Source organism: Aphelocoma coerulescens, chromosome 1A (assembly GCF_041296385.1).
Source record: "Aphelocoma coerulescens isolate FSJ_1873_10779 chromosome 1A, UR_Acoe_1.0, whole genome shotgun sequence".
In the NCBI taxonomy this organism is placed as follows: domain Eukaryota; kingdom Metazoa; phylum Chordata; class Aves; order Passeriformes; family Corvidae; genus Aphelocoma; species Aphelocoma coerulescens.
In genome coordinates this window covers 74,786,797-74,805,354 of record NC_091014.1, presented here as the reverse complement: position 1 = coordinate 74,805,354, position 18,558 = coordinate 74,786,797, and the positions used below count along the sequence as shown (strand labels likewise).

Genomic DNA, 18,558 nt, shown 5'->3' with positions numbered 1-18,558 from the left:
TCTAGTTTCAGTGAACCAGGTCTGAATGCATATGTTTCTGCTTCATAGCCCTTTGCTCAGACAACTCAAACCTGGTATTTCATAAGTTTTCTTATTTCTAGTCCTTTTTCTTTTGCACCAAACACATTTGTTCCCATGCCTTGTGTTTACAAACTGATACTTTTATAATATAATTAGGATAAAACTATGTGTAATTCTATTAATCTCTGTCCAAGTGTTCGTTAGTTAAAGTACAAAATTCTTGACAAGGATATATCCAATATTTACACTGCAATGCTTTTTCCCCAACATGTCCTTCTGTGAAATACTATTTCACTGCTTCTTGTTCTTTATCCTGCATTTCTATTGGTGCATTCAATAAGATTGGCTTTTCAGATTTCAGTTTCTTCTTTAAAATGAGGAGAATTAGTGTACTTGGGATGTAGGACACTCCACGTAACACTGCTGGCAGGCCAAGATAGAGCCACCTGAAATAAATCATGCGTTTCATTAAATATATGCATTTGTAAAAAAGTGCAAAACTATTCAGCAAACACTGTTTTGTGAAAATTACACAGCCACTCTAAAGCTTGTGCCCTGATCCTTTTGGATCTCACAGAGGATGAGAATGGGAGAACAGAGAATATGTCAGTTAGCGGAATGGCCTTTTACATCTCCCAGTTTCAGGCAAACAATTTAGCCAGTGAAGTCAGGCACCTGGTACTCTTATGGCTTTATCCATAGGGAAAAGAGAGAGTCCTGAAAGGGCTCAGACTACCTGGTTAAAATTTCTAGGTATTCATAGGAATATTCTTCCAAATCAACCTCAACACATTATTAAAAGGAATTAGTATGAGGCCACAAGTTCAACTAGATTTTTCTTTAAAATCCCACAACAATCCTTGAAGGACTATAAAAACATGAGGTACAGTATTCTGGGCCGATTTCCAACTTGAGTAACTGTGTCTTCTCTAGAAACTTCTTATCTTTTTAAATTCAAATACTCTTTCAACCATTTTCTGTTCAAAGAATTTGCAGTCACCCATTAAAACTTTTTCCCACGTAAGCTTGCTGCTCTTCAGTAACTTTATCATAATTCAGTGTTTTTAAGGCTTGTTCTCATGAAAGGTTATTATTGAATATTATGGCACCAGCACATTTCTGTTCAAAGGTTTTTCTAATGTCTGTGTCAAAGGTTGCACTTGACAAATAAAGCCAATGTCAAAGAAAATTGTGTCACGTCTCTAACACAGGAGCAGTTTGTCTACTAGGAAGACATAAAGTTCATAAAATTACATCTCTATGCATGCAAAAATAGAGTAAGAAGGAGAAATTAAAATAAAGTAGAAAATATACCTGTATGTGACAATATCATACATCCTACATGCTCCTTCTCCGCCACAAGTCATAGTACCCCACTTCAAGCAAGTGGTATCTATCAAAGCTCCAAAATAAATGGGAGATGGAATTCCAGCTAAAAAGAATATTAGCAACATTTCTGTGAATAGCAGTTTTCTTCTGGTTATCAGCTACGCTACAGAGCCTATGCTGTTTGTCATCTACTCCATCTGTACTGTCCTCTTGCAGCATGAGCCACATTCTCTATATATCTTGTGCTCTCTCTTCTTCCTCATCCACCTACCCTCAACCAAATATTTTCTTCCCTGCGGCCTGTTAAACAATATCCACATGCTACAGTATGGACAGTGTTTCCTATTCAGAACTCAACATTTTCTCTCATCACTGAGAGGCAATGCTGCCTTCAATAAACATAAACAATAAGCAAGAATGAAGGAATGCCACATGGCATTCCAACAAGTAGCAGATGTAGTCCCATGTCCTGGTTTCTGCTGGAATACAGTTAATTTTCTTCTAAGCAGCAGGTACAGTGCGGTGTTTTGGATTTAATAGGAGAATAATGTTTAAAACACAGTGATGTTTTAGTTGCTGCTCAGGAGTGCTTACATCAAGGAGTTTTCTGTGTCTCATGTTTTGTTAGTGAGGAGCTGCACAGGAAACCATGGGGGGGGAACAGCCAGGACAGCTGACCCAAACTGGCCAAAGGGATATTCCATAATCTGGAATGTCGTGCTTAGTATACAGACTGGACAGAAGTGGCAAGGAGGGACCGACTGCTGCTTGGGGATGGGATGGGTATTGGTCAACAGATCACACACAATTTTATTCTGCATCACTTTTTTTTCTTTTGTTTTATTCCTCTATTTTTCCTATTATTATTATATTTTACTTTATTTCCATTACTAAACTGTTCTTCTCTTAACCTGCATGTTCTACCATTTTTCCAACTCTCCTCCCTATTCCATGTGGGAGGAGAGTAAGTGGATGCATAGTGCTTATATCCTGACTGGGGTCATACCAAGGTACCAGCCTATTACCCAGTATAAAAAAAATGCAAACTGCAAGCTGTTCTACTTTGCCATGCTGCTGAGATCTGTAAAAAAATCCTAAATTCTTTCCAATCAAAGGCACTCCATAGAAGCAATGACTCCTGTGCCATGCCCATAGCCCTGATGTGACCCTTCTCTAACTCTAGGTCAGCTCTAACTGCTCTTCTGAAGTGTGTTAGATATTTTCTTACCAAATACTCTTGAAGCCAGTCCATGGATGCCCACTCCAAAAGATTTCTCTTCAGGCTTTAGAGACCTGTATGATAATTGCATTTTACACTTACAGGTAGAGGTGACATTAATAAGAGCTATTTAACCCTTTTTTTAAACCAAGTTCTTCATCACATTAAGCCCAAACCATTCTAGTAAGAGCAGTCGTTGAAAGAGTTACGTTCATTAGGTGATTGCTGAAAAGTTCCTTATCTAGAACTGCCAAATCACAAAAGGAAAAGCTACTGTCAAGGCACCCTCCACTTGTACCGAGGCCAACACAAAGTGCCAGGTAGCTGTGCCTTAATCAACATCACGTTCCTGTGATTGATAAACACATGGGTATCACACACCACTCAATGTCCCAGTGCCCTGACTCAGTGGTCCTGCATTAATTCAGGATAAAGCTGATAGCCAGAAGCAACATCAGATTATAAAGCTGACATGACACTAAAGCTTAGCAGCACAGAAATGACATAAGATTTCTCTGCTCTTCCTCCTTCCATAAGCAAACTAAGCAACTTTTAATTCCCTGGAGAATTAAAACCTCAAAATAAAAAGTTCAGTAGATTTCTTAAGGCAAGGAAATTTTACCGTACCTTATTAAGACCATGTATCCAGGCATGGCTGCTAAGGAAAAAATGAAGCTGCAGACTAATGTCAATATTAAAAAATAATGGAGCATCTTGTCACAGTTTTCATGTCCATCACACTGGCCCAGAGTTGCAGAGATGTTTTGAGATGAAAACCCTGAGGCTGCGACACAGGTGCAGTTTTCAAATACCTGTCATAAGAGTGTTTTAATCACACAGATTGTCCAAACTCACACACTGAGTGGCAAACCCACACTCTGTTGGCACCCAGCTCACTGTCTCCTGCACTTGAGATTGTCACTCATGAGCAGCCCTGCACTGTGGCCTCTCTCCCAGACTGCCAGGCACAGGTCCAGCCATCCCCTGTATGTGGGGATAGAAGGTCTGAAATACCTGGTTTCTTGCTTAAATCTACAGGGTGAAAGAGATTATTAAGTCCATGCTATAGACTATCATTTTGGCTGAAATGTTCTTGGGCACTCAGGTTCCCAACTGGCAATACCTTGAGAATAATTTCTCACTCCATGTTAAGCATTTAAGATTCCTTTAATTCTTAGTAGAGGAGCACTCTTCTTCATTATATTTTTTCATTTAAACTAGTTTTCATATTCATTTTGAAATTTCTGGTGCTACTCAATGAATTTGTTCAAATCTCTCACCTTATATATTCAATCAAATGTGCATGGATATTCCCCACCCTATATTGGTATAATTATTTGTCACCTACTATAGTTCATAGCTACAGTACAATAAATTGTATGCTTTACCACACTTCTTCCAGTTCCTCTTGAGGATTTACACCCAGCAAGACAAGGTGACACATAAGTGATTCCATTGTTCCCACAAACAGGGTCCCAAATTTTAAGCGGGCATTCACAATCCATGTTGCATCCAGCCAGTAGAGTATTTTCAGCATATGAAACTTGTTCTATTCTGAAACACATTTAGAAGATGAATAAATATTTCAATAATGAAATAACCACAGTAACCTTCTGCAATGCTTGAGATTCTATTCTAGCTCAAGTGTTGAATCAGGACCCAGTCCTACATGCTCCTATCCTGGAGTTATGCCTTTCTACCTTTCTATAGGACAATAAATTGTATTATATTACATTCATATTATAAATTAATGTGTACCCTACAGCATTTTTCTCATCTATGGCATGTATGTCCTTGATTGTCCATAAGAGTTGCATCTACACCTCCATGTCCATTTTACAAACACACAACCCAACCTGGTCTAGTGGAAGGTGTCCCTGCCCATGACAGGGAGGTTGGAAACAGAGGATCTTTAAGGTACCTTCCAACCCAAACCCTTCTATGATTCCCAATGATTAATGGCAGGCTTCAAATCAAGAAACTGCAGATAAAACATCCTCTGATAACTTGACAGTAATGAAATGGAGTAAACCGGTGTAAGATTAAGAAGGGGATTTTTTCCTCTCTTATTCTGAAATTGCACTCATGTATGCTGGATTTGACCAACAATTTTTATTTTCACCTGCAGTTACATGATTTTACTAATTGTATTAGTAAAAGAATTAATATGGACATGCAATTGTCTTTACATGGATGTCCATTTTAATGCACTTTTATTGTTTGAAACAGAGATAACAGAAAACAGACCTACTGCCTCATGCAAGCAAAAAGTCTTGAGAATTTAGAGTAGGAAAATAAAATTGAGCCCCTGGCAGATTCTTGACCAGAAAAATCATCCTGGTGTCTTAAGACTGAAGTCCTCTTGAGTCTCAAAGAACATACCCTTGATAGGAAACTGTTAGACCAGCAACTGGTGAGGTGTCACAGACAGTCCAATAGGCAGCAAAGTAGAGAAGGTATTCCAGTAAAGACACCCAAAATGCTATGTTCGCAGCCTGATAGATATTTATCTTGAATTTCTTCATGAACAAGCCTCCAGAAAAATACCCAACGCATAGAACTGGTAAGTTGTAAACACCTATTTAAACAAGTGAAACTTCCATGTTAAAATAAAGGAGACCATCAAAGCTGCTCTACTACAAGGTAGCTAAAGAAGTAGCTACTGCAGCTGCTGTTAGAGGAGGTTGTGTTTGGCAAAGAATCAAAGAGTGCCTGTGACTGAATAATTTAACTACAGTCAGAAATGGGTCCCTGCTAATTTCCTCTCACACCCAAAACCTCTGCCAAAGTCAACAGCAGGTGAGAACTGCTTGGGGAGTGAGCTACAGGGTAGGACTGAAATATTAATTGGAAAATTGCAATCTAGAGTTGAACTCTAGCTCCAACTCAAAAAAAAAAAACCAAAAACCAAGAAAAAAATTATATGGTTTCAGTCCAGCCTCTCCAGCTGACTGAGAAACTCAACAGAAAGATAAGCTAGTGCACATCTTAAGGTACATCTTAATGCACTCTGAGCATCACAGAAAGGAGGAACAGACTTTCAGTTTTGAGATGAGATTACTCAATGTGCTCTCACACTTCTTTGCTGATTGATACTTTAATGAAACAAATTCTGACTGAAAGACATATTAGAAGTGTTTTTACACAAATATCACATGGCTTAGTTCCATATCAGCTGAATTTTCTGAGCCAATTCAAAAGATGGGAATTAGATGATAAAATTCTGCACAAAAAATTAGATGTTTAGCAGAAAATGCATGGAGATTCTATTCTAGCTCAAGTGTTGAATCAGGACCCAGTCCTACATGCTCCTATCCTGGAGTCATGCCTTTCTACCTTTCTATAGGACAATAAATTATTACATAAATATTATAAATTAATGTGTACCCTACAGCATTTAGAAATGCTTTGTAGTGTGATATCCCTCACATGTAGAATCATTTAACCTTAGTATGTACATGTAAATACACATGAACATATGTATATATGTAAAAATATAGATAATTTGAATAGAGACATCACTAATTGATAGAACAGAGCAAAGAAAAATTCAAACATACCAATTAAAAAGATGGCATCTGATGCAGATTTTCCAAACTGCTGTTCCAGATATTTGGGCATGAAGGATATCATGCCATCAAAGGCACTGAACTGTAACACAGTTATGCATATAAATAACATATACACGGGGTTGTGAAACAGAGCCTTGAGGAAGGGGATGAAATCTGGAATGACATAATGCCATGAGTTAGTGTGATGCTTTATGAAAAGAATGACCCATTGCTCAGCGTGGCTGTGGGGGAAAGAGGGGAACAGAATTGGTCCTGAACGGGATCAAGCTAAATCTTGGTCTTTGCCAGACACCACAGGCCAAAGATTACTTGCTTAGCCCAGGGTACCCTAACATTTCTCCTCTACCCAAAGATACCCTCACACTTAAAAAATTTGTGCTTATAAAAAAAAAATACATCACAGCAGCAGCAGCTACTGCCCCATCTTTCCTCCCTTTTCTCTCATCTCATGCCTCAGAGCATTCATCAAAACCCCTGTCCTGCACCTGGCATTTGGCACAAAGGGGTGCAGATGTACTATAGATCTGTGACAAGCTGCCCCCAGAGACCTGAACACTGATTTTGGGTTTTGCTGCTGGGGAAGAAGAGGCCTGAAGAGAGCTGTAACCATCCTCTCAAAATCTGTATCATCCAACCTTCAGCCAAGGAAGCATCTGAGAAACTAATTTACAGAGGTCTTTTCTCTGCTTAATGCCCATTAAGTCAGGATTTGAACCATAAAAAAAGCCCCACAATTCCCCTTTGTCTAGTGTTCTCTGTTAATTAATGTGCTGAGCTATTGTCAAGAAACTCTGCAGATAAATATAAGCATCTACAAAACAATGACTGGGCCTCACTGAAAGTGGGCACCACTTCGGATGGGTGTGTATCTTTCAGAGGTAAGCAAGTACCTCATTAGAAGAAGATCTGTATGAAAATCTTGCAAAAATTAGTCGATTAGAAACACTATAAATAGGCTGCATTATTTACAGAGGCAGTGACACTTTTAATCAGGGCTTCTTGAGGAAATTTTATTATTATTCAATTAATCTTATTTTGGGTTATTTTTAACTATAAAAGCATCAAGTTTCAACTTGAAATCCCTGGTGATTAAAAGTTGTCTGAATATGCCCTGGTCAATAGGCAGTAAGTGGTTGAACAGGGGTTGGACCAGGTCAGCTCCAGAAGTCCCTTGCAACCTCAACTATTCTGTGAAATGAAAAGGTTCTACATTCAAGATATTCAGGGACAGTGAACATTCACAGAAACACGGGGAGGGAATAATCAGGAAAACATAAGCTTGGAAAGGACCCTGGAGTACTAAGGACCCACATCTGAGCTAGGAACCTTTCCTCACTAGAACAGTATTTTATTCATGGATTCATTTAAGGCTACGTGATAGCAGAAAGAGATGCTTCATTTTGATATTTATCAAAATGAAGTTTCAATATCAGCCAAGATCTAAGTACTCACTCTGAGTATGGTGAATTTGCAGGGCTCAGTTGGAAGCAGGACGGAGAGGGAGCTGCCACATGGCACTTACTTTCTGAAAATGAGGGCCCTGAGCAGGACAGGATCAGGAGACTACTCTGAAGATGATAGTCTTTGACATATTTTATTCACTTACATTTCCAACCAGCAACAAATAAGGAAGGAAAAAATAACCTCCTACAGATATATAGATTTGAAAGACCACAGATGTGAAAGCTGCTAATGGTAACATCAATAAATGTGAGTCGAATACATCTTTGTTCAACAGTAATTAATTTTTTTGAGACACTTAAGCACCTTTCAATTCCCTTTTAGGGCTTTCAGTTGGACTCAAGAAAGGCACAAGATATGTGTTGGTTTTCTGCTTTCCTGCACAGTGAGTGTGGGGTACAAGAAACCAATATCTGCAACTTATCCACAGCTCACTGAGTTGTAATATTCCTAACCAGATTTTAGTGCTTTAACCCTCTCATGGGAAGAAAAGATGTACAAACACCTGAAATGCAGGAGGGGAAAAGGAAGGAGTCCAGATCCTGGATCTATGAAATCAGCTTTATTCCTCTGCAAGGAGCCATTCTAAATCCCTACACAAATCCTTTGAACTACAGAGACATGAAAACAGAGTAGGCATTCCATATCCTGGACCCATCTTTAATTACACAAATACACACAGTTCACACCTTAGGACTAAAGTAAGAAGGAAATAAATCCAGTATAACTTGCCTTTAGCAATTTCATACATGGTCTGTTTGGTTCCATTTTTATCATTTTCTTGCAATGATGTTACTCTTTTTTCACTTGTCTCCTCAGGTTCATTGGTTTCACCTTCCTTCACAAGTGACTTGGGCAAAAACCAAAATGGTATTCCCACAAGAAGATTCAGCAGTGCACAAATCAAAATACCCAGCCACCATGCTCCAACCCAGCGGGCATCAGTAGCTGTTATAGTTATCTCATCTATAACAAAACACAAAACCAGACATCTTGGATCAGTTCAGAAACGTTCTTTGCTGTCATCTTGTGTTTTCCTAGTCATCTCTGATGTAAAAGCATTTCAATGATTCTTAAAATGAAGCTCATGAAGGAGAATATTCCCCAGTCTTCTTTTCTAATGTTGCTAATTTTCTGGGAAATTTCAGTGGTTTGTATTAAATTAATTCTAGTCCTTTCCTATGTTAAGCCAGATGACACAATTTTTCATCGAATAATTTATAAGCATATTGATTTGTGAATTGAATATTATACACAGACCTTCCATTCTAAGAGAAACACCAACAAACTCAGGTAGGACTATCACATATTAGCTAAGAAACATCTTTTGGCTCTGATAAATACACCAACTATAGACTTAAAAATAAGTTTTTATATATTCACCCATTACCTGCACCTACTGATCCAATGTCAACAAACAGCTCTGCACAGAATGAAGCCAACAGTAAACCAAGGAAGGGGCCGACTACAGTTGCTGTATGCAGACATGCTAGAGTAGGAAAGAGAGAAAACATCCTGAATTTAAACCCAGACATAATTATCTTCTTGGAATTGTTACATATGGTTAGGGCAGCTCTACTGAAAAGGCATTTGCACCTAAAAATGGCCTGGTTCCAAAAAGTTTCTCTCTGGCTAAATTACAAGTTCTACAATATTGTTATTTTGATAAGGCACTAATCACTGTTTTCTGTCTTCCTTTATTGGATTGAAGGGCATAATAATAATCCTTTTTTTTTGCTTTTGTTTATGTGTGTGTGTCTGGGGGAGGGTAGTTATCACAATAGGGTAGATTTACCCAGGTAGAAAGGTGAATTCTCTGCTTTGGCAAAATCCTCCAAATAGGAAATGCCCAAAGGCATGATGGGAGTTTCACCCATTCCTCGTACTATGTTTCCAACCATCACAAATATCCACAGCAAGGACCCAGGCTCTTTTTCACATTCTGTGAACAAAACAAAAAGTCAGAATCAATGTTTTAATCCCAACTATTAATGAAAATCTAGAGATAAATAATTGACCAATAGCTTAAACTTTGGGTAGCCTGTTCTATTAAAAAAAAAAAAAAAAAGAAAAAAAACGAGTCACAATACATTTTTACTTCCTTTCTCTCCTTGAACTGGGATTTCTTCATCCCATAGTCTGCTTCAGATTCCACTGCTCTCTCCCACTTTTTCATGCTGAGATTTCTCAGTGCAAATTCATTATCAAATAAAAACCAGCTTTGTTAGCAGCAACTGCTGTCTTTCTGAGTGGACGCATTACTGACCACAGATGAAACCTGGATCTCCCGTTTCAATGTCAGTTTGCTGTCAGCAAACACAGGTGAAGCAATCTACACACAGATGTGGTCAAATTCAGTCCAGCTTTCGCTTCACACAGGAAATGAACTCATATATATGAACATCACAGTCTTGCTTGTCAATAAACTAATAGAAAAACAATCACCTTACCCAACTGCATAGGCTCAAGGATTTGTGGGTTCTAATGTGCATATTGAGTGGCTGTAAATCATTTAGATGAAAATTATTTGCCTTTCTATACCTTTATTTTTACATTTATAAAATGGGAAAATACAGTATCTGAAATCTTCGAGTGAAAAGTTAATTCCGAGTGCTGTTAGGTGTGCCCATTTCACAACTTCTTGTGCAGATGCAAAAATGAATAGTTTAACTGACATGTAGTCTTGGAAAGCTTGGAAGCTGCATCCATTACTAAATGGCAGCAGAAAACTGCAGCACAACACTAAGGTTTGATGCCACTTCATTCAGACAGTATTACAGCAGTGTGATTCAGCTTTAGCACACCCTGATGGAACTCCATCACTAAGTTTAACAATAAACTGTGGGGTTCGGGTCACCTAACTTTTACCATCCACCAATCACCTAAGTTTCCAGCAGTCAGAAGGCAGACCCAAGAGGTAATCTGATCCACCCTAAAGTACCGAGCATGAATGTCCTTACAGCAAGGGACATGCTCTGCAAGAGCTCTGTAGTCTCCTTTTCCCAGCTACCAAGGGAGTCTGAAGGAATGGTTCTGATTCAATGCTTCCATTTGAGATAGCTAAAGACCCAGGAGATTAATCCCACCCTCAGCATGAGAATTTTGTGTGTGATTATTTAATGATTTCCTCTGAGCCTTTTGACTTCCCAGTAGTTCCTTTACATGCACATTGCTAGTGCCCATACATGTTTCAGTCTCACAGATAAGTTTTAGCCTAGTTTAAACTATTTTCTCTAAAGGGAATTGAGATCTATATTTTAGTTCTAGCTCTATTTCTCATTCTTTTATTTCCTATGTGGTACAAAAAACAAGCATCCTTATGCCTCTTACCCATTTTTGAAATATGCTTCCAACCTCCTCGTGGTATCATAGGATTTCAAGTCAAAAAGAGGAACACTTGTGAGAACAACCTGGTATACTATCCCAAAGTGGACTACCAGGGATGTTAATTGAACTGCCTGGATACTGTGAAAACTGCATGAAAGAAATGTTTTAGCTCTGGAGTCACAGACCAAAGAAACACGAAGGCCAGGAAATTTCCTGACCTCTAGTTTCTAGGCCTTCAAACAGTACTGATCAACAGCACAACCCTGAAGTGATTGCTAATGAAAATAAAAACCTATTTACTTAGACACTATAGACACAGAAAAAAATATTAATAGGCATAGGAAAAGCCATACCTGTTGATGGTTCTTCTGAAGGCAAAGAGGACAAGCTTTGATTGACAAGGCATAGAGGCATCACTGAAAAATTTTCCCGTTGTGAAATGCTGCTTTCAATACGATACCTGTTGGAATCAAAGAAAAGCATGCACCGATCAAGAAGATATTCATGAGAACCATCTCATGTGTCTGTACTGTAGTACTGGAGCTGCCTATAAGAAGAGTGTGTAGCTGTAGGAAGAAGGGAATCCATGTAAAAGTTAACTGAAGAGAGGGTGCCGCCAAGGCTGTCAGAGCCATTCCACACTTGACACAACAAGACTGAAGGATCAAAAAATACCTTTCTAATTGAAACCTACACAAGCCTACATTATTAATTTTTTAAGCCAAGCAAAAATCATTTAAAAGTAGTTGATGAATCATTATGGTCAGTGCAGGCCTTGCCAACACAGTGACCAGGTGATCTGTCATCCAGGTTCCAAACCAAGAGACCTTTAAAAATCACCTTCTCTTGCCCATCCAAGCAGATAAGAGCTAGTTGTGTAAAGTGACAGTATAACAGCACACTGTTCTTGGGAGAGCCCACACAAGGGGCAGCAAAAGGATGAAGGCAAAGGCAAGGGAAGGTGCCCACCAGAGGGGAGACTCTCCTCAGGAAGTGATGACTGACTTTTGAAGCCATCTTGGAAGCAAAACAAAAGAAACTGCTCTGCAATGATCGTATTGAATCCATGATCAGCAATGTCTCTCTCAATAAGCAACACAGTGGAAGGATGTATGGATTCATGCAAGTAAGGATCACAGAAGCTGATGTGAGCTAAGCAAAACACTCACCTTCCAAACAGAAAATGAGGAACTGATATCAAAAGACATCCCAGTGACAGAATTGTGCAGCCCAAAGCAATTATTCTGGGTCTGTGAAGCTTTGCTCCAAAGTAACTCACAAATGCTATCAGCAGCAAGTTACCTGCAAAGAGAACCTGGTTCACAATTCACAAACCAAGGCATCCCATGATCTTTGAAAGTGCAACACAAATTTGAGTATATCTTGTAAGCTCAGCTGCTAGTTCTTTTCTTGTCTTGTAAAAAGTGTCACCAGACAGGGAACTGCCTACATGGTGCAGTAATTCCCTGCTATGTATGATCTTTTTTTGGAAGAGTTACATCACATGAAAAGAACATGAGAATAAAAGGCAGAGTGGAAAAGAGATCACAGTGAGAGAGATTTTTGAGTGCACCTTTATAGAGAAGAAATTTCCCACTACTTTGCATAGAGATCAGGCCCAGGGACTGCAGAATAATAGCTGGTTTAGGAAGTTGTTCCCCTAGGATTCTTTATTTTGTAATGTGTAGGGAAATACGGAAGTGTATCTCCTAGTGTTTTTGTAGTGAAAATAATAAACACAAGATGACAATCATATTTAAAAAATGGAATAATAATTTAATATTAATTTCAGTAAATTTTTAAGAATAAAAAATACAGGTTTTTATACCCAGTACCATTTAAAAACAAAAAATGTGCTAAAAATCTTCATTTTCCTCTCCTCCACTTTCACTTCAGAATCACTTGATTTTCTCCATTTATTGCTATGCAACTAAGAAAAGAATCAAGCTTCATATTATGAATCAGGCCCTATAAAAATAGCAATTTAGTAATTGTACACCTACTAATTTTATGATCTTTTTGTCAGAAGAACAAAATCATGTCTCTGAGTGATGAGAGTCATGCTCTGAAAGAAGACAATGCCTTTTTTATGTATAATTTCTAAACAGACCATATTGAACCAGTGGCTTGAATGACACTTAAAGATGTGCATTTAAATTTATCACTGGGCAATAAAACTTACTGACAGGCAAGGCAACAGGCACTAAAGGTAGAACTGGAAACTTTCTTTGCAGGTACAGCTGTGCAGATACAGAAGCTTGAAATAGTATTGAGTTCAGGTAAGGATTCACAATCCACTCCAACCAAATTTAATTAAAGGAACTATAAGATGGTAAATATGGCCTTAAATTCAAACAAAGCTTACACAGTTGTTTTTCTGTTTTCTTCAAGAAGATTCAATACAAAGCTCATAAATTAGTTCTCTTTTGTTAGTTGCTCTGTCACATCTTATGATAGTGCATAAATTAGCTGAACCAGTTTTTAAACCTAAACTTCCCCATTTAAGTGGTCCTATTAGTTTCCAAGACATGAAATTGTTACATATCAGCTCAAATGGAATGACAGAGTTGGCCACTATTGTCACATACAGTAATTGAGAGCAAATGAGAGCCACTAATACATGCTCAGAATATTACATTTTCAAAGAATCAGAAATATTGAAATGAGAGATTACCAATTTCAAAGCTTCCATTAATGATGCCCACTAAAGAAGCTGGGATATTAAATTGTTTCTCTATCTGTGTGTACATGCTGTTCATGTAAGCACCAGACATAGTTTTCCCAAGGAATGCAAGTGACAGTGCCAGCAGAAATACCTGGAAGGGAAGAGAAGAATGCATAAAGAATTCAAAGTAACATATTTTTGAATATTCCATGGTTATTGCCTTCACTGAAGGTGTGCTTCCCGTCAAAAAAGTGAGCAGTTCTGTTTCACTGATGTGTGCAAATCCCATCATTTATTCTTTTCTAGAGTTATGGTTTCACTAAACAAACAAACAAACAACAAAAACACACACACCAAAAAAAAAGAAAAAAAAATCTAGTAAACTTTGTTCTTCACCTTCTCTAATTGACCAAGACTGTCTTCAGAAATCCCAAGACCCATTTACCCAGCCAAGGCAGCCGTGTGCCTGCTGCAAGGTTGCCATCTGCAGGACCTTTCCACCCTCTGTTCATCTGAATGACAAATTGCTTGCAGAACTAGGATCGTTTCCTTTGGCTGGATTACTTGATCCAGGATCTGCTCTCCCATCTCAGCAGAGGTCACAAGCCCAGAACACGTAATTTCAACCAGAAGGAGTATATAACATGTCCTTTTTACAAGACAATTAGTAGCAACTGACAGTTAAAAAGTTAAAATGAATGAGTGCAGTAGTTTTCAAATCCTTTTAATATCAGGCTTCTTTATAAAGAGAATTTAGGAAATGAAATCAATATTATTTTTAGATACATCTGCTGCAAAAGCTAAAAGGCAAAAGAAATGTATTTGGGGTTTTAATTACTATGAAAAATAAGTTAATTTACAAGATTTACTAGCATTTCTCAACAACTTGAATTACTATTCAATATCAACAGCCAGTTTTTACTGACACATCCCAGTCAGTAAGACTCATTTCACAGCTTTAAGAAGGAAGGGTAAACTCATTAGACTGGGGGGATTACACAAAGTCAGTGGTGGAGCTCCAAAGCAGCAGTCAACAACTACCTCCAACACATCACAGAGGGTAAAGTTCAGGGAGAGCAAAAGCCAGCCCCATTGTTCACAAACTTCTTTTTCCTTGGTTAGGACATTAAGGGTAGAAAAGAACAGCTTATCCATTCATTTAGTCTGGGCTGTAACTTCTACCAAAATACTGTAAATGCAAGTAATAACAGTTGCGTGTTCAATCAAAATCGCTAAAATATGGCTGTACCTTCAGCTTGGAAATGCAGCAGATTTTGTCCTCAGCATGTGGCTTCTCAGGGTCCTTCATGTTGCCTTTCTCAATTGATACTGATGTCTGTTTCTGAGTCTGTCAGTCATCCCATCACAGTGTTGAAAAAGATGAGAGAAAATAACAAAATTTTTTGTCCCATGTTCACAAAAATATTAGATTCCTTCTAAGAGATTTGATATATTAGCATTTTCCTTAAATAATTGCAAACTGGATTCCAATGAAAAATACAAGTCAACAGACTTTATTGAAGCAACTTGATTAGAATACACACATTAATCTCTTGGCATTAAAATTAGAGGAAAATAAAATAAAACCAAAACCACCAGACCAACTCAAGTTCAAAACAGACTCCACTCTCCTCATCCCAAGATTTTCAAAAATATTCCTCTTTATTTGTCTGCCTACTTTTACTTATCTCCATTTCAACTTGATGATTAGTGTGTCTCGTAGTGCTAAGCCACCTGCTTTCTTAACATTTTACATATATTCCAAAAATGTGTTCAAAGAAGGAGCAATATATCCCAGGGACTTGGCTATACTTACCTGTAAAAGCGCCAACACATCTGAGGGTTTGCACAATGAGTTAAACAGATCTCATTCTAAGGACTCCTACAAAGACTCTGCTAAATAAAGTTATTCAATATAGTTCCCTGCTGCCTGATGGAGTAAGCTGAAGAAAGCCAGGGCAAGTCAGAGCCCTACCTTATAGTGAGGACGGATACAGGTTAATTTCCTCTTTTTTTGTCTTGGATACACTTTCTAAGTGTGATCCTGCAGCACCTGCTCTTCTCTGTGTTTTCCACTTCATGGATCCAGGGCTGGGGAGCAAGCTTGACAAGCCCACCAATAGGACTCAACTGTGTTTCAAATTCTTCAGCTCGGCACCCTCCTGGTCAAGCTCTTCAAACATTAATTTCTACAACAATGTTAATCCTCTCAAATGTGTTTCCTAAGTAACTTGATTCCTAGCAAATTCACAAGCATTAACTCCTTCTATAGCTACCTTTTCACTTCCAGTTTTTAAAAAGATAATGCACCATTACAGCATTCCTGGAAATACTTTACAATTAATTGTAGGTGGTCAGCACTCAGACAATTAGCTATGATGGACACATAGTTTTTATTTCTGCTCTGCTCAGATTCCTGCACAAACTGTGTTCAATCACAGGACTGTGCTCGTACAGCTTTGTATTTTTTTTTGCAATTTGGAATAAAAGTTTATGTCCCAGGGAATTGTTTACACCTTATCTCAATACTGCTTTTCTCTGAAGCCCACCAGCACTGCCAAAACATCACAGCAGTCCCCTATGTCTGTCTTCTTCTAGGAGCTGGCAAAGGGATTCTTTCCCTTACTGTACCAGTCCCTGCATTTCACTATCACACACAGGGAACATCATCTGGCTAATTGCAGGTTTTCTCTTCTCTTGTGCTACGAGATACCAGACAGCCTGTTACCATTTGACTTGGGGAATCAGATGCATCACACTGCTCCTCATGCAATTAGAGAAGACAAAACAGCATTGTTTTCATTTAATTATTCATACCTTCCCTCAGAGCATAAATTATGATAGGGGAAAAAAAGCATTTCAGTTTTTTACTGGGAAGATTATTAAGATTATTAATTGAATAACAAAGTAGACAGAACTATTATTTCCATCTATGATTCTGAAATTACTTTCCCCAGCTTTATAATATTTTGTGGTCACATTTCATCAAGTGTTACTGAAGCTGACACAGACTAACAGCCTAAATTATCAGAAAGACACAGCTGCATAAAGCACTCAGCTTGGGTGCATTCACGCCACACTTTAAGTCTAGGTTAAAATTTAAATTACCATTTCTGTGCCTAAAGATGAACAAGAGTGCTCCCGCTCCCTTCTCCCATCTACCTGCTCTCCATTGTACATTCCTCTGGCGTACAAGGCTCTTCTGACTCATCTGCAAACCTCTTTAACTCATTAAACAGGCAGAAATACAGCTATATTAAAATATAGTTATATTAAAATATAGTTATGCAAAAGTTTGTCCTTGGGTTCTTGCTGACCCACTAGCTGTCATGTAAACACCTGCACCTGAATCCCACTCATAAGCCTGCAACATTCTCTGAAATTTCAGGGAAGAGGGCAGTAAAATCCCTCCTTCCACTTCTGCGCTGAGTTGGTGACATATTAATGGCATGATAAGAAGTTGGCAATGACACCACAACTGCCTCTTCCACTCATCTCCACTGTCTGACTAAATCTCCACAGGCAACCAGAAAGACAGACAAGTGATCAGAAGACACCCACTTTGCACAGGCACAAAGATTTATCTCACAGTGTGAGCAGTCCAAAGCAGTCGTAGGACACTCAGCATCCGAGGTAACCTGGGCTGAACAAGGCTGGCTTAAAACCAAAGCAGATGCTTCCTCTGTGGACCAAAACAGGCTTGTTTGGTGCAGCTGACAACAGCAGGCAGGCAAGCGCTGAGACATCACTTTGGACCCATTTGTCCCACACAAACCCAGCAGTACATTTTATAGTTCTAAATCACATTTCACTCTAGCTAACTGATAAAAAGGACAAAGGCACCCAAATATATGGATTAAAAAGTTGATGATGCAATGTTTTTCAAGTTGCCTTGTCTAAGTCCCAAGAGGACATCCTAGTTCCAGTGTAAAACCCATTTTCCATTTAGCTCAGCTTAGTCATACAGATAAACTGCTACATCTTTGTTTTGTTTACAAGCAGGGTTAAAAATCACGTAATGATTCAGAGAGCAATTATGGTGTCAGAGTTTTTAACTAATTTATTTTTCTGGTTGCAAAAAGCTTTTTGAAATCTTGTTTTACTAGGTACAGTTCAAACTGTTACTCAAATGCAATTACACTAATGTTAGACTGAGACAAAGGAAAATATTCTCATGGCAAAACAATTAGGTACTTAGAGTTTTGAAAAGGTTTCTGCAAGAAATCACTGATATGGCACACTTGAACTTTGAATTTTAATCTACATTGTTAAAAATGGGACCAAACTTGGTTTTTTGCCAAATTGTTTCAGCTGTGCATTTTAGAGTACTCACTCCGATGTGACAGACATGGGCTGAGTTCTTAGAAGGAAAATTAAGCCCATCTCTTTCTCTTCCTTGCAAAAAAAAAGGCCAAGGGCTACATCTGTGTCAGATCTCTGAGCACGAAGTGCTGACACTCCTGCCCACTGAAGACATCCAGAGAGCACTCGCAGGAAAGAAAAGAACTTTAAGAGTGTACATAATGTGTGAATTTACAGGCTGGGTGGAGTTCAAGAAAAGGGTGACACAGGGTCAGAAGGGAAGAAGGGAATGAGATTATGTTACTGATTACCGGACATTACAATATCAGAGAGTAGTTTGACTAAGCATAAATAGTTCTGGTTAACATGACAAGAAGAGATAATTTGACTTTGATTAAGTCCATTAGACATCACATTTAAGAATCAGTAGGTACACCTTCAAGTATTGGTGCTCAGACAGGTTTCATTTGTGACCTTAAGTCTCTTGCTGACACTTGTGTTTGTCCTCCTCCCAGAAAGAAGTGCCAATGCACACCAAAATCCTAAATGCCATGTGTAAAATTTGTGGTGAGGGTGGGACTGGGACTGATGAAAGCCTGAATTTCTGATATGGTAACTTCTCAGTTCTCACACATGAGAAAAACTCTCAAGTAAAAAGATCT

General features: G+C 38.4%; 1 protein-coding gene across 1 annotated transcript in view; it reads right to left on the bottom strand.

Moving 5' to 3' along the window:
• Positions 1 to 217: 217 nt before the first annotated feature.
• LOC138104781 (solute carrier organic anion transporter family member 1A2-like) overlaps positions 218 to 18,558 on the bottom strand; it is a 28,473-nt gene continuing 10,132 nt past the window's right edge. The window contains exons 2-15 of the mRNA XM_069003983.1: positions 14,844 to 14,942; positions 13,604 to 13,745; positions 12,099 to 12,231; positions 11,283 to 11,389; positions 9,398 to 9,544; positions 8,993 to 9,091; positions 8,335 to 8,568; positions 6,130 to 6,294; positions 4,952 to 5,147; positions 3,958 to 4,123; positions 3,197 to 3,381; positions 2,579 to 2,643; positions 1,336 to 1,453; positions 218 to 467 (exon numbers count right to left, since the gene is read on the bottom strand). Of these exons, the coding sequence (XP_068860084.1) occupies positions 308 to 467; positions 1,336 to 1,453; positions 2,579 to 2,643; positions 3,197 to 3,381; positions 3,958 to 4,123; positions 4,952 to 5,147; positions 6,130 to 6,294; positions 8,335 to 8,568; positions 8,993 to 9,091; positions 9,398 to 9,544; positions 11,283 to 11,389; positions 12,099 to 12,231; positions 13,604 to 13,745; positions 14,844 to 14,942 (2,016 nt within the window). The 3' untranslated portion in view covers positions 218 to 307. The remainder of the gene's footprint in view (positions 468 to 1,335; positions 1,454 to 2,578; positions 2,644 to 3,196; positions 3,382 to 3,957; positions 4,124 to 4,951; positions 5,148 to 6,129; positions 6,295 to 8,334; positions 8,569 to 8,992; positions 9,092 to 9,397; positions 9,545 to 11,282; positions 11,390 to 12,098; positions 12,232 to 13,603; positions 13,746 to 14,843; positions 14,943 to 18,558) is intronic.